The sequence below is a fragment of the Nilaparvata lugens genome, unplaced genomic scaffold (genome assembly GCF_014356525.2).
Source record: "Nilaparvata lugens isolate BPH unplaced genomic scaffold, ASM1435652v1 scaffold6942, whole genome shotgun sequence".
NCBI classification, from domain to species: domain Eukaryota; kingdom Metazoa; phylum Arthropoda; class Insecta; order Hemiptera; family Delphacidae; genus Nilaparvata; species Nilaparvata lugens.
Window position 1 is genome coordinate 1 of NW_024092693.1, and position 15,806 is coordinate 15,806.

The following is a 15,806-nucleotide window of genomic DNA, read 5'->3' on the forward strand; positions in this document are numbered from 1 at the left end:
CAAATACTTTAAAGTGAATTGATATCACTTGAATTAATAATATTAATATAAAATAGAATACTTTTTGTAAAACAGTAACGCCATACCGACCAAACCACTGCGAAAGCTGAACCACTACACTATACTAAATGAAATTTCGTAGAGCAACTATAATATTTACTTCAACTAGATATTCTACTTATGATAGAGAAAGAGAAGAGGAGAGGAATAATTAGACAGTGAGTGAATCGTGCTTTTTTATTTCTGATTTCTGAAGTCTTTTCAAAGTTCGGAATGCATTTCAAGGAAATGCCATCAGCACTATTGCAAATATTACACCGTCTAGACTGGTAATTGTGGTGCTGTGTAAACAGAAACAAACGTAGAGGCATAACAACCAATCAACAACCATTCTGCAAATTATGCGAACTGATAATGCGAATTCTATTAAGCCAGTAAGAGTAGGCTACAGTATACAATCATTATTATGTATATGCAACTGTAGACTGTGCCTGTAAAATGAATTAGTCAAACACTTAGAACAATAAATTAGTTATAGAAACTCATATTCATCACCATAAATAAATTCCATATTGGATTGTTTTTGGAAAAATGTGATTCACAATTTCAGGTTTCCAATCCCGAAAATCCCGGGATTGACGCTGGAAAATCCCGGGATTGTTAGGTATCAAAAATGGACCGGGATCCCGGGATTGACATCCCTATATATGCCTGATTCATAACTAATGTGTGTATATTTGGATATGCTGGCTCATTCTAATTATATATGCATTAGTTATGGTTGGGGAAACACTTATAAAATAATGCCTGCAGGCTTGTACAGCAAACAATTCTATATGTAGCTATGGACACAATAGATTTAGAGTGAGATTATCTAGAACGTTTCATTTTAATCTGACTGTTTGAGGGGAAGAAAAATTCAGTTAAATCTGGCAGTAGAGATAACGATTCAGTTAAATCTGTCACTTAGATGAGATTTTTGATTCACTTAAATCTAATAGTAACAGACATAGGTACGATTCACTTAAATCTGACAGGGATTCAGTTTAATCTGGCAGTAGAGGGAAATTCTCAGGGAGAGAGGGAAATTTTTATTTTCCCCCTTCTTCTTCCTCTCCTTAGAGAGAGAGGGAAATCTATTTTGGATGCGGGGTACACACCATGGGTGCTGGGGGAGGGGGAGATATCTCGAGAAAAAGCTTCCTGGTTATCGTACTTCTAATCTACTATATTATCGTCAAGAACATAGTACCGTAATGATCATTACAATCATATTTTAATACCTACCGTATGTTAACATGTATGGAATAGTACGGTAGGTAGGTAGTCAGAAATCCTATAGAAGATATTCATATAATTATGATGTTAATCAAAAAGATTGTACCTAATGAAGATTATTTTGCACTTGAAAAACATACAAAGGTACAAAACAAAGGTACTTGGTACCTTTATCTATTAAGAAGGGAGATGTAGGCTATGTTTGATTTATTAATTAATTGTTCAATTATTATTTTTGAAAGATTATTTATCAACTTATATGTACTACCGTCGACCGGGGTGACTTTGTCCCACCTCGCGGAAAAATATTCAATCAGTTTAACTCTGTTACCCAAAATCGATGTTCAACATTGATAGCCGTAGCCCTGATTATTATCGAGGCTCTACAATTGATATCTTGTCGAATCTCGATATACTAGGTAGTTGAATCATCGACATAAAACCAAACTACTTGCTTCATCTTGTGATTTCGTTGTCGGAAAACTTCCTATTAGAAAGACTTATGATATCGATGAGTACATAATTATATTATTTTGGCCTTTTTATTATATTTCAATTGGTATATATATAATATATATATTATATATATATAATTATATATATAATATATATATATATATATAATAACCATAGTGGAACTGGTAAGGGTTCTGTTACTAGTTAAATACGAGGTCACGTTTTGGTTAAACTTGGGTTGACTTTGTCCCATTATAAAAAATGTGATGCAAATACAATTCAAAATATGATAAATGGCATATGATTGTATTCTACCTAATAAAACAAAATATTCACATTGCTTGAGATTAATACGATCTTAATAGGCCTATCCATTTTTAGCTGATTCTGCAGCTGAAGCCAACATGCCTCGACGCTAAAAAAGATTTTTAGGCAGCAGAAACTGAAATATTTTTCAAAAAAATAATTTATGATTTTTAAAGTGGATTTCATTTGTTTCCAATGTCATTGTTCATTTTAAAGGTTAACAGTTGGTTTCACTTTGTCTAATTACTCTTGAAAATGAGTTTTTTTCTATATAGGTAGGTATTTTTCAAAGTGAGACAAAGTCACCCCAACCCATGGTTGACATTGTCTCTTAATTTCAAAAATATATCTTTGTTAAATTGGATAAAAATGTTAACTTTTCATAATAAAAATACTAGTAATATTCGAGCCAAACTCCAACATTAAGTCTGCAATTTGATGTATTTTATGTCAAAATCCTGCTGTTGGTGACCTTGTAATATTCGAGCCAAACTTCAATACTCATTTGGCAAGAGTAATTTTTTGTGTCAAAGTTCTGTTGTTAGTGACCTTGTAATATTCGAGCCAAACTCGAACATTCAGTTAGCAAAAGTTTATGTATTTCGTGTCAGTGTTGTTGTTGGTGACCTTGTAATATTCGAGCCAAACTCCAACTTTGTCCTCAGCTCTACAAGGTCACCCACATTATTAGATCACCAACACTGCAAGGACACTAACACTACAAGATCACCAACACTACAATGATCAAATCCTGTTTGATCTGTAAGGTAATTTAGCTAGAAATGTATAATTTTGAAAGTCCATTATTGCTAAGCATGATGTCGAGATGAAATAAAATCAACGAAAATAAACAGAACAATATTAGTTTATAAGAGGCGTTTCCAACGTAAAGAATGAATAAATCAACAACCTCTCATAACAAGTCATTTTATAAGAATAATAATTCTACAAATGGTACGGAAAATACAGCTTTGAAAATACTTAAATAAACTTAAATCCTCACAGGATATAATATATAGAATATATAAGATACATAAAACTTATCTCTGGCATTAATAAATGTGAAAGCCTACACCAATTTTTATTATAACTGATATTTCATTATTGGCCAGCATGAAGTCCAGAGGACTTAATCAAGAAATAAAAAAAATTTATCAAAGACAATTATTATAGTTTATAAGAGGCTTGTCCAAGGCAATGGATAAAAAATTGAAAATCTCTCAAAGCAAAATCTCAATTTTATAAGAATAATACTACAAAAAATGATATGGAAAATACAAATACCTAGATTAAGTCCTTACAGGATGTATAGAATATATAAGATACATAAAAATTGTTTTTGTCATTATTAAATGTAAAAGTCTATCAATTTTAATTATGACTGAAAAGTCTTTACAATGTTCAACGTTATTGAAACATGTTTTCATGCCTAAAATGAATATTTTATTTGAAGAACCTTGATATAATAATTATTTAAATCATGGTATATGACATGAACATAGAAGTTCTTTGTTGCAACAATTACATTTATATTATTTACTGTGCACATTATTATAGAAGATCATTTTGTTCTTTGTCTCAGTATTCTTTTTGGCGTTTGAATCGGTTCACTATCACCTGTACTACCAATTCGTTGCCTTTTATTGCGAGTGGAAGGTTGCCTGGCAGTTGAATCATTCCGGCTCGTTGGCGTAGTTGATACTTTCAAACTATCTGGATCAACATTCTCTAAGTCGGGAAAACTTTGCAAGGAGCTTGAACTTTCGCTTTTCAACGATTTTGATAGCGGAGGAGAAAGTTGATATTTGGTGGCAACCTGGTCTCCACCACCAGATTGCTGCACAACTGAGTCATCTTCCAAGAATGATTTAGTCTCATCTAGATCTGAATCAGATGTTCGAGATTGTCTGGATTTTGGTGTTAGATTTTTTTGTTTACTTCTATCAGATCGGGGAGTTGGCTTCTTGGAACTTGTTGGTGTTTTCTGATTAATTGTCATTTTTGGTCTCTTCATTGGCCATTTTGGTGTGAATTCATCTTCGCTTTCATCTTCTTTGGCTTCTGTAAGTTGTGATTCGGTAATTAAGAAATCAGGATCAAGTATTTGTGACTCTGTTACCAGTTGATGTTTTTTACAGTCATCATTAGCAACTCCGTTGTAGTAAACATCTTCGTTCTCTTCATAATCATCATCATCATCATCATCATCATCATCATCATCATTGTCGTCATCAGCCCTTTCACTTGCAGTAATAGTAGAAGGTTTGTTTTCTGCAATAAAAAACAGTGTTGAATTCATTAGAAGATTTTTCAAGTAACTAGTGAAGATATGTCTACCAAGTACATTGTAGACCAAATATTGCAATTCAAATCCTCAGCAACTGTAGAGTGTATCTATGTGGTAGTACTTAGTCACAAGTTATAGCAGTCTGAAGAAGTGTTCCACTATCGATTACTAAATGTGACGAATTATGTATGTACTAATAGACATACATAAATACACATATATATCATTCTCAAGCTGCATTGTCATTTTAAAAGAGGTAGAAGTGCAAAATAGAATGCTGTTTGAAAAACAATAGGTTAACAATTCATAACTATTCAACCAAATTTAAAACAATAATTATTATTAAACAAAAATCCAAATTAAATTTTGTAAATCAACCTTAAAAATTCTGCTACTGCAAATATTTGCAGAGTAATTTTTGGATAAAAGCTCTCATCGAATTTCCATCTAGCTGTTGTAAATATTTGCAGTCCGCGGAATGATTTACAGCATTTAATATGGATTTTCGTTTGATAACAATTATTCATTAATTAGCATTTGAATAAATGCAATTTCTAATTCATTTCCATATGAAGGCAAATTTGAAACTTTGAAAATGTACTCTGGACTTTATTTTGCATGGGGAAGTACCGAATTATGGATAACTTTATCAATTTGCCAATGTTGCGTTCATGTCTAAGATCAAGCACTAGCTTCTTTAAAATCCGTTCACAGAAACAGGAAAGTAACAAAAAACAATAATTCTCTATTTCGAACTTGAATATTTTTCTCAGATAAGCCTGGTTATAAGCCCGTGGCCTAAGCCACTGAAACCATAAGAGCCATTCACCAATAAAAAATGTGAATAGAGTAGGTATAGCTTGTTTGATGTTTATTTGAAATAGTTTGTGATTTGAAAACAGCACATAATATTACCTTGTAGGAGAACTTGGCAGTTGGCGAGAAGGCTGATGCTATTATCACTATCGTCCGAGTTGCATGCATCGTCCACAAAGTGCACATTCTTCAAACCCTTTGCATTCTTTGTGGGACTCTCTGGTAATTCAATCATGTCAATGAGAGACTCATCTTGGTTTGCACTCAAGTCGGGCGATGGAGATTGAGCGAGAAAATGCGGCAACACGATTTTGAAATCGTCGCTTCTTTCATTTGTTTCTTTATGAAGATTCACTGTAGCTTTCACCGTTCTATTCTCTTTTTTTGGTTGATATCCTGACGAGCATGGACGTTCATCTTCTATTTGCATGGTTTCTTTGGAGAAATAACTGTTGATTTCTGGATCACTATCATCACTATCAGCAATTACGTTGATACGCTTGGTGGGTTTGATATTTGTCCCATTTCTCTCTTTCATGGTTTTGATAAGATTTTCAAAGCTGGCTTTATTCTTTTCCACTGAAAAAATTCAAAACAATACTTGCTACAGTATTAGGAATCAAATTAAAAAATAAAAATGAAATGATTTGGTCTACAATATTACAAGAGAGAGTAGTTCATTAATAAAAATTGCAGGACGATTATTAAAATTACTCCCATAATAGAATATTTCTTCATTTTCATAAAAAATAGTATTACCAACATCATCACCATCCAAGTTATTTCATTCTAGGCTTTCTGTGAATAAACTGAATGTTCCAATGTCGAAGTTGAAGAGCCTGTTATCAGTATTGGATTGCAGGAGGTAGCTATAGAACCATCGCTATTGGTAAATTATTATAAGCTAATTTGTAGTGTTTTAGTTCATGCTTAAGTAGAAATCAATATCAATATACACTGATAAATTTTAATCCAATCATGGTTCAAGAATAATGAATATAGATTTTCAAAAATGTATTCACAATCTTCTACAGAATTATTTTATGAAGTAGAAGCTCAATTCAATTTGCAGGCCAGAAAGATTTTATATCTTTAAAAAATATTGATTAAATTTTCCTTGGTTGAACAGATTTAATTATGCAATACCATCACGGTTTTGAGTAATTTGCTCAATTTAACTTTTGTGCTAGAGACACTACAATCACATGATTCTGACAGTCCGAAACTTGAAAAAGGTTGATGAGGATGTGAATGGAGGATGTTCTCATTGGACAATTGTACTTTTACACCTTGTAATAATAAAGTATATAGGCTATATAAGTAAGAACCAGATACAGCCAATAACAAAAGTATACTTACGATACTTTTTATTTTCCTCTTCAATAAGCTTTTGATCAGAATTCTTGTTTATCTTTCTCTGAAAGAAAATTACGAAAAACATAAGAAAGCGCACGGTACCTTAACCAATATTTTCTACCCATTTTTCCAAGAGATACATTTGTATAGTGGAAGCAAGTAACAAAAGATTATAAGATACAAATAGTGAAGATTTAAAGAAAGTGCCAATCCATCTTATCAAAAATTGAAAACATTTTTAATAGCCGAATCTCGGTCAATCAGTAGGGTAATCAATTCACTTCAAAGATATCTTTGGAGCTATAGCATTACATAAGCAATATTTAATGAAAAATCGATTTTTTGGAAGTATATTGTGATTTTTCTCAATTATTTCAAATACAAATTTCTTATTTGTAAAATAACATAATAATACCTTTTTGAGAACCTTTTAATATAAAATAATAAAAAGGGTACTATGATGTTATTTTATAAATAAATACACTCGATTGATTTGAATAAAAGATTACTGTAAAGCCGCGTTTACATTAGTCAAGTTTTCTTGATGCAAGAAAACTTGAAAGAGCATTTACACACGTTTGAGTAAACATAATCGATTTTTGCAAACTTAAAGACCTTCATCAAACTAAAAGACTGAATCAATCGACAAACGGTCCAATCAGAGTAACGTTTACATCGACTTTTACAAGGAATGATGTACTCAGGGAAAAATCGAAACTATCTCAAGAAGAAAATTATAAGCACATCAAGATACAGGAAGACTTTGACTTTAATACTCGCGCCACCAGGAAAGAGTTAGGCCTATCACATTTCATGCATGTCACATTATAAGAAACAAGGGAAAATGGTCTCTTTGAGAAGAGACAGGCTACTACTCAAGGGAAAGCTCTTCAGCCTTGAAGATTTGAGAGAAAATAGCAACAAGGAGAAGAAGAGACCAAGGAGTGATGGAGATTCATCTACAATGACTGAACAATGTGTGAGCACTGGACGGCTTGGCAAGAAAAAGAACAACAATACTATAGAGGCATACATAACAAGAGAAGTCAAAAAAAAATAATCCAGAAAAGGAAGGTTCATCAAAACAACAGTAGCAACCACGTAACGGCAATTGTAACTAAGGAAAATGAAAGGGAACAAACGGAAAACTATTTTGGGGAAAACAAACAAAATAGAGATGCGAACAAGAAAGATAATATAAAAATAATCACATACAACTGTAGGTCTCTAAGAGCTAATTGGAGGATAGAGCAGCTGCTAGAGGAGCTAGAAAACATTGAGTGGGATATAGTAGGACTCGCAGAAGTAAGAAGGGATGGGGAGCAGTGTGTCATCATGGAAGACGATAAGATGCTTTATCTTAATGGAAACGGCGCGACAGGAGGAACAGGATTTTTAATAAACAAGACATCGGAAAAGAAAATTGTGAGTTTCAAGCAGTACACACACCGAATCTCTGTCTTAATTTGGAAAGTGCATGGACGCGTAAAGGGGAGAACTAAACTGATACAAGTTTACGCACCAACTTCAGCGTCATCAGAAGAGGAAATTGAATACTTCTATGAAGAACTGGAAAAAGCTCTCGAGAATGATCCATGCAAATTCAACATCATTATGGGAGATATGAATGCAAAAATTGGTAAGAACAGAGGCGAAAGATGTGTGGGGAGGTATGGATACGGTGAAAGGAACGAGCGAGGCGGACGACTTGTCGAATTTGTAGAAGGTAAAAACATGTATTTGAACTCATTCTTCCTGAAACATGAGACAAGAAAATGGACTTGGCTGAGCCCCGATGGAGAGACCAGAAACGAAATCGACTACTTCGCCGTAGACAAGAAATGTATTGTTCAAGATGTAGACATAGAAGACCGAATAAATACAGGAAGCGACCACAGAGCTCTTAAAATGGAAATACGAATTGAAGAGAAAAGGAAGAAGTACTATGGCGACCGTCCCACAAGAATAAGTGCAATGGATTTGAGAAACTCCGGATTTGAACAGAAATTACAAGTCAATTTGTATAGAGAGAGAATCGATGAATGTGAAGACACGAATATTTTAACTGATAAGCTGACAAATACTTTGAGAAAAACTAGAGAATTGCTAGGAAACGTAAGAGAAAACGATAAAAGAAAGGTTCCAAGAGAGATTGTTAAGCTATTGGAGAAAAGAAGAAAGCTTAAAAGACTTGGCAGAGACAAAATAGAATTCAGTGAAATTTCGAAACTCATCAGAAAGAAATGGAATGAATGGATAACTGAAAGAAAAACAAAGAAGTCAGAAGAGACCTTGAAATTTGGAAAAAGCATTAAAGAGTTCAACAGAAAACAACTACTTGGAAAGAACACAATCATTTGTATGAAAGATGAGAGAGGAAATGAAGGGAGAGAAATATAAGGTATACTCGAGATAATTTGCGATTTCTATGAGAATCTGTATAAAAAAGATGAACCAGAAGAATGTAACTTAGTACAAGAAATTGGAGAACATGAATGTACAAATGAAGAATGTCCACCGATATTGAAGAGTGAGGTAAAGCGCGCAATCGAGCATCTCAAGGAAGGGAAAGCAACAGGCCCTGATAGAATATCAAACGAGGAGTTAAGAGCAGGTGGCGAAAGAGTTATTGAAATAATAAAAATATTCAATTTATGCCTTATGAGTGGAAAGATTCCTGAAATATGGCTCAAAGCTAACTTGATATTACTCTTCAAGAAAGGTAATAGGAAGGAAATCAAGAATTACCGACCAATAAGTCTCCTGTCAAATATTTACAAGATATTTATGGCAGTAATTTCCTACAGGATAGATGGATATTTGACGGCAGCAACTTCAATCAACCAGACCGGATTCAAGAAAAACTTCTCTACGCTGGATAACATCCTAGTCTTACAGGAACTGATAAGGAATTCTAATGAATACAAATTTCCACTAGTGCTGCTATTCATTGATTTCGAGAAAGCATTCGATAAAATCAACACTTCTTCCGTATTACGAACGCTTGAAGACTTGGGAATTGACAATAAATACCTGGAATTATTCAGATTCATTTACAGAAACATGAAAATTGAATTCAAATTGAGAGGAAAAGGTAGAGTGGTTAAAGTAAATAGAGGCTTAAGGCAGGGAGATATACCATCAGCGAAAATATTTAATGCAGTTCTGGAAAAATCTCTAGATGAATTACAATGGCAGGAAAAAGGAATCAACATCAATGGGGTGAAATTGAATACATTGGAATTCGCCGATGATATTGTTATTATAGGAAATAGCACCGAAGAAGTATGTAGAATGATGAAGGAAATGATTGAAGTAACAAAAAAGGTTGATTTAAAGTAAATTTTGATAAATCAAAAGTAATGATTTATAACAGTGAAAGTAACGAGAGAGTATTAGAGACCGAAGACGGAAGGATAGAAGCAGTTGAACACTTCATCTACTTAGGACAGAGAATAGAGAGAGATGGACAATGGGGAGAGATTACTAGAAGAGTGGCAATAGGTTGGTCATTGTTCAAGAAATACAGCTATCTCTTCAGATCTAATATTCCCATGGAAAGCAAGAGACGCCTACTTCAAACATGTATTCTACCAGCAATTTTATACGGCTGCGAAACGTGGACTCTCAATGAGAAAGTAATCAAGAAACTCAGAACAAGTGTGAGATCGATGGAAAGAATAATGATAGGAGTGAAAAGAATAGATAGGAAAACCAAAATATGGATCAGACATGAAACAATAATTGAGGATGTAGGTAGAATGATAATGGAGAGAAAATGGAATTGGGCAGGCCATATCGCAAGGACAACGGATGGAAGATGGACCAAAACAATACTCGACTGGCACCCACGCACGCTGAGCAGAAGCAGAGGAAGGCCTCCGTACAGATGGGACGAAGAATTCAGGAGAGTATGCGGCGGAGCGACGTGGCAGATAGTAGCAAGAGAAAGGAAGGAATGGGAGAGAATGAAAAACGTATTCAAACAAGTCTGGCTCTACAAGGATTGAAATGAAGAAGATGAAAGAAATCTTTACTAAACGCACTTGTACAATACTTTATCCTTCTATGGAAAAAGGATAATTATACCCCAGCATCTGCTGATTATTGCCTTTTGAATTGTATTGTGGACGTTGATTTTTTTTGTAATAGTTTAAGAAAGCAATAAACGGGTTATTTATTTATAAAGACCTTCATTTCTATATTTGTCTTCGATATTTGTTTTGAAATGGCAAAAAGTTTTACCTAGGAAATAAACGAGACAAAGACTATTGGAGATAGGCCTAATTATTGTACAGGTTTATAAATGGGAAATCATCAATTGATAAGACTTACCACTGTAGTAGGTAGACCTGGGTTGCCAATGCCCTTCTCTTGTTTTTCCTCCATCTCAACCTGACGAATAATATCGGCTGATGATCGTGGATGGTCTGAATCACATTCAGAATTATAGAGAACCGTGTATCTGAAAAACGAAAACTTATAAGCACTAATTGAAAATTGAAATACGTTCAAGTATGGACTAGAACTAGGTTCTTTGGAATTTGTTTAAGAAACTCAAGAAACATTATTCGATAGTTATTTGATGTGACGATTGGTTCATATGTTGCAATACAGTTATTAGGTTTTTATAATAATTGTCATAAGTTATTCACAAGTGGACGTTGCCCACATCCTGAAAATCATCAGAACTGAACATTGTACAATGAATTTCAACACTCGTATTTCCACATTTAATATTCAAAGAAACTTGGAGAGCATATTGCACTGACTTATATAAAAAGTTTTAGTTGGAGAATTAAAAAATTGATATTTGAATGTAATAAAGTAACAGTCTGAAATTATGCCTAGGATACAAAAAGATTCAAGATGTAATAGATAAGAAGGGAGATGCAATAAATGAGAAGGTTTTGTTTGAATATTGCAAATATGTGTACCCAATTATTGCAATGCTCCCAAAAAGACACGAAGCAATCCAAAAATTCCATCAACATTCCATCTTTAATTTTTCGATTTTCTTTTTTAAAGTTTTCATTCTAAGAATGATTTCTAATTAACATAGTGGTTGATAAGAAATAAATAGAACACTATCTAAGATGAATAAATATGATTTTCCTTCGAAATCATTTTCTACTCGAAAAAAGAATCAAAGGCTGTAATTGTAATGTAGACCATTACCGACGGAATAGTACGCATGAACTTCATGTGCAGCTCAATATTAAAATATATTTTAATTAATTGATGATGTTTTTCATGAAGAAACAATTGATAAATACTCAGCCGAACTGCATTACATAATATTTTCACAACCAAAAAGGTGAGTCTATTCAAATATTTACTTTGAAACAAAGTGTATCAACTTCAACAGTTATATTTGAAAAGTTCAAAAAGCAGTGGTTCTTACCAAAATAGCCTACAGTAAAAACACAAACTATTTCAGACCTTTGTATCCGATTGATGAGTGTTTTCTTATCGCCAATTGAATTCAGCCCATATGTTTTCAGCCATTTCCTCAAATCCTTATCTGACATCATATTGTAAACACGCTTGGAATGGGACTTCTTCTGCTTGGCACGTTCAACCTTAAAACCAAAACCACAAAAATATTGTATAATATAAAAAAAATGCGATACTCCCTGCATCCAGAGCTGACGCAGTTCACAAACTACGTGTATGAACCAGTGGACGTCACATTGATTAAGTGGTTCATGAAGTCAAGGACCGAGCTCATTCGTCTCAAAAAATATTCCCACAGGCAGGATGTAAGGATCTGTTCTCTATGCAACATGAAGGAGGAAGAGGATGTAGTCCACTTCATAGCCAGGTGCCCGGTGCTTACAGAGTTCAGAGAGCGATACTTCGGAAAGACTTCCTTGCTGTAGAGGAGCTGAAGACGTACCTGAATGGTGACAACTGGATGCAGATAGGACAGAGATGCATGGGCGTTCTACAGATATTTCATGATTCAAGAATTCAATTTTTAATCCAACCATACAAGATACTAGTACAAGTACTATTACCCTATCTTCTTTTGTGAAGTAGTATTTTCCATTTTTATTTTTTGTATAAATTGTCTATTTAAAAAAAATGTATAAATAGCTTGCCAACACCTCCTGACGGCACTCAGCCAAGGAGAAAACGCTGACAATAAAGATGTATTAACATTTACTTGATTATTTTCAAAAATGTAATGATTACGTTAAATAAAAGCCTTTATTTATTTATTTTAAAATAATAATAATAATATTGTAATACAATCTATAGTGAGTGAGGTCCACGTTATGATGGCAGTATTTGATTAGCATTGGTGTTGCTACCTTGTCTATCATTCAACAAAGCAGATAGCGCTATCCTTTTCTATCTCCTCTACGTTGCTAGATCATTTATTAACAATGTAGGAATATAATTAAACAACAAAAAATCTCAATTATGAACATTAGAAAAATATTTTTTCTTGACAAGTAAAATACAATTGATTATTTAAAACAAGAATGAATAGTTAATATCACATTAGATATATCGGTATCAGCTATCCTATATAGAAGACAGAGGCAAGGGAGAGAATCGGCAACACTGTTCTTCTAGCTTTTTCCACTGTCATCATAACGTAGACCTCACTATAGATCAGTAGATCCCTTCTACCATCTTTAGATGAGAGTTATTCCCAAAAATAATTTCTAAAGTTGGTAGAGGAAGGTAGGTACCACAGTTGGGTTTTTCAAATTAAGAAGTCAAGGCAATTCTGTAGGTGGGTGGTAAACATTTCAACTGATATTTTAGGAATCATGAAAAGGAAATATCAGAAATATATATTTAAAGAAACATTTTCAATATCTTCCTACTTTGAAACAAGATATTCATGCTGAGAAAATAATAGAGTCTCATTTTTATCACTATAAAATTACTAAGTTGTACATTATTATCAATAATTATATATACCACTATCATAGTATCATCAACAACTTGGTCACCATTTCTTTGTAACATGAAGAGAGCTAGTTGAAGGACAAAGGGTAAAAACTATCATTCAATAAATAGGCCTATGTAAACACAAAGACATAATGACAACATATAATGAATTGATTAACATTGGTACTGCTATCCTTGTCTATCATTCGACAAAGCAGGTAGCACTATCCTTTTCTAGCTCCGCAACGATGCCAAATCTGTTTTTGACAATGCAGAAATACAGAGTGACACAGAATAACGGAAACTTTTAAAAACGCCATAAAACATTAGTGGGAAGGGCAAAAATGATTTTATTCAAACTAATGTAAAGTTCAAGACTTGCCATTTGAGAATTATTAATAACATCTATCACTTTTTGACATTACTTCTTTAAGATGGTTTCCTCCTGCACGAAAACACTCTTGAAATCTGTGTTGAGATTCCTGAACGATTGCTGCAACATTTCAGCTGGGATATTGCTGATTTCATTTTTAATTGTCTGTTATGATTCAACCACAGATATTGGACAAGTTGTGAAAACGTTTGATTTGAGATAGCTCCACAAACAGGAAATCGCAGGTGGACAGATCATGGAACCAGGAAACGCAACCTAATCGTGAGATTACTAAACAATACTCGCTCGCACAGTTGCCATTGAATGCCGTGCACAGTGGATTTCGCTAACAATTTCATCAATAATTTTGAATTAATTAAAAATTAAAACAGAATTCAAAATGAAATCCACAATATCAAAGATGAGATGATTCAGCGATCAATGAGGAATCGTCAACACAAGAGTGTATTCGTTCAGGAGGAAGCCATCTTAAAGATGTAATTGTCAAAAAGTGATAGATGTTATTGATAATTCTCAAATGGCAAGTCTTGAACTTTACATTAATTTAAATAGAATCATTTTTGCCCTTCCCACTAATGTTTTATGCTGTTTTTAGAAATTCCCGTTATTCTGTGTCACTCTGTATAATTAAGGCAGAGAATCTGCAACGCTGTTCTCCTATCTATATCCACTGCCATTATAACGTGGACCTCACTATTGTCACCATAATATTGTATCATAGTACTAATATTCACCATAGTACTTTTTTAAAAATAATGATAGCCACAGTACCTACCCTTAACGTTAGCTCAGTTTCGATTCAGTAGAACAAAGATTAGCGTTGATCTATAATCAGATATTATTTGCTTTCAAAAATCAATAGTCAATGATCAAAATCAAGTCAGAAAATGAGCAAAATAGAAGTCAAAATACAGGAAAGCAGTTTTTAGCACATGGTTTAGCAGTATGTATAAAAACAAAGTAAATCAACGCTGGTTTTCAAAAACAGTTGAACAATTAAAGGAATTTTAATTGAATAACTGAATGATTGAATTATGCTCTCTGTTTTAAATCCCTATTAAAAAATCACTAGGTTTTAGTGAAACTCGAGGTTTTGAATTGAATCACATTTGACTTGTGCCGCGTTTCACGTGTGCAGCGCTTCGCGCAAGGGTAACTGATAATATTTATAAAGTCTATGACTGGCACAATTTCTGTTAGTAAGCACTGGTAAGTACTCGTATATTATAAAATACTTACGTTTTGGGAGCACCATCTCGTGCGAGGCAGGAGTCCAAATGGCCATTGATGTTTCTCTCGGGAATGTCAACATTGCAGACTGGACATGGAACTTTGACAACATTGGCTGGAGATGAACTAACCGACGAGGCTGCTTTCTTTGGACTATAAAAGATTTCTGGTATCTTTTTAACGGGCGATTTGCGACTTGTGGACGGCATTTCCTCAGCAGCCTTACTGGATGTGGATGGCTTCGATTCAACAGGTATCTTATCTACTGTCACTTTCTGATTGAACGCATCATTCAAATTCTTCTTAATGCCTTGTGAACCTTTGCTGGATTTTTTCAATACATCTGAGTTTTTAAGGCCTTTAGAATAGGAGACGTAAAATTGTCAGAAGATTGAGGAGCGATTTCCTTTTCACAGTTTTCAACCGGTTTGCTCACATCATTTTGCAGAGGCTGTAAATGGACTGTTGACAGTCTCAAATGCCTGAATAGCTTGTCTCTTATGGTGCAATAGATTGATATCAAATCGTCGATTGGTCGATTGTTTCGCAAGTTGACTTCAAAAGTTTCCTCAAAACAGGCCGGACATACGGATTTATATTGCATATACTTCCGTATACATAACGAACAATCTGAAACAAGAAAAATAGTGATATTGACAAAAGCACAATTATTGAGAAAAAGCATTATAAGAGGAAATAGCATATAAGAGCGAACAAAAATTAGAACTTGAAGGACACAAGGATAATAAAGATTCTGCCGTATTATATATTGAT

General features: G+C 33.7%; 1 protein-coding gene across 1 annotated transcript; it reads right to left on the minus strand.

Annotated features, from left to right (window-relative positions):
• Positions 1-2,950: 2,950 nt before the first annotated feature.
• On the minus strand, positions 2,951-15,662 carry LOC111063218 (eisosome protein SEG2). The gene is made up of 6 exons (XM_039445447.1): positions 15,042-15,662; positions 11,942-12,081; positions 10,835-10,964; positions 6,503-6,560; positions 5,243-5,722; positions 2,951-4,311 (listed from the first exon to the last, which is right to left on the minus strand). Exons 2-6 carry the CDS (start codon positions 12,031-12,033, stop codon positions 3,602-3,604), a joined length of 1,470 nt encoding a protein of 489 aa, XP_039301381.1. The 5' UTR covers positions 12,034-12,081; positions 15,042-15,662; the 3' UTR covers positions 2,951-3,601.
• Positions 15,663-15,806: the final 144 nt, after the last annotated feature.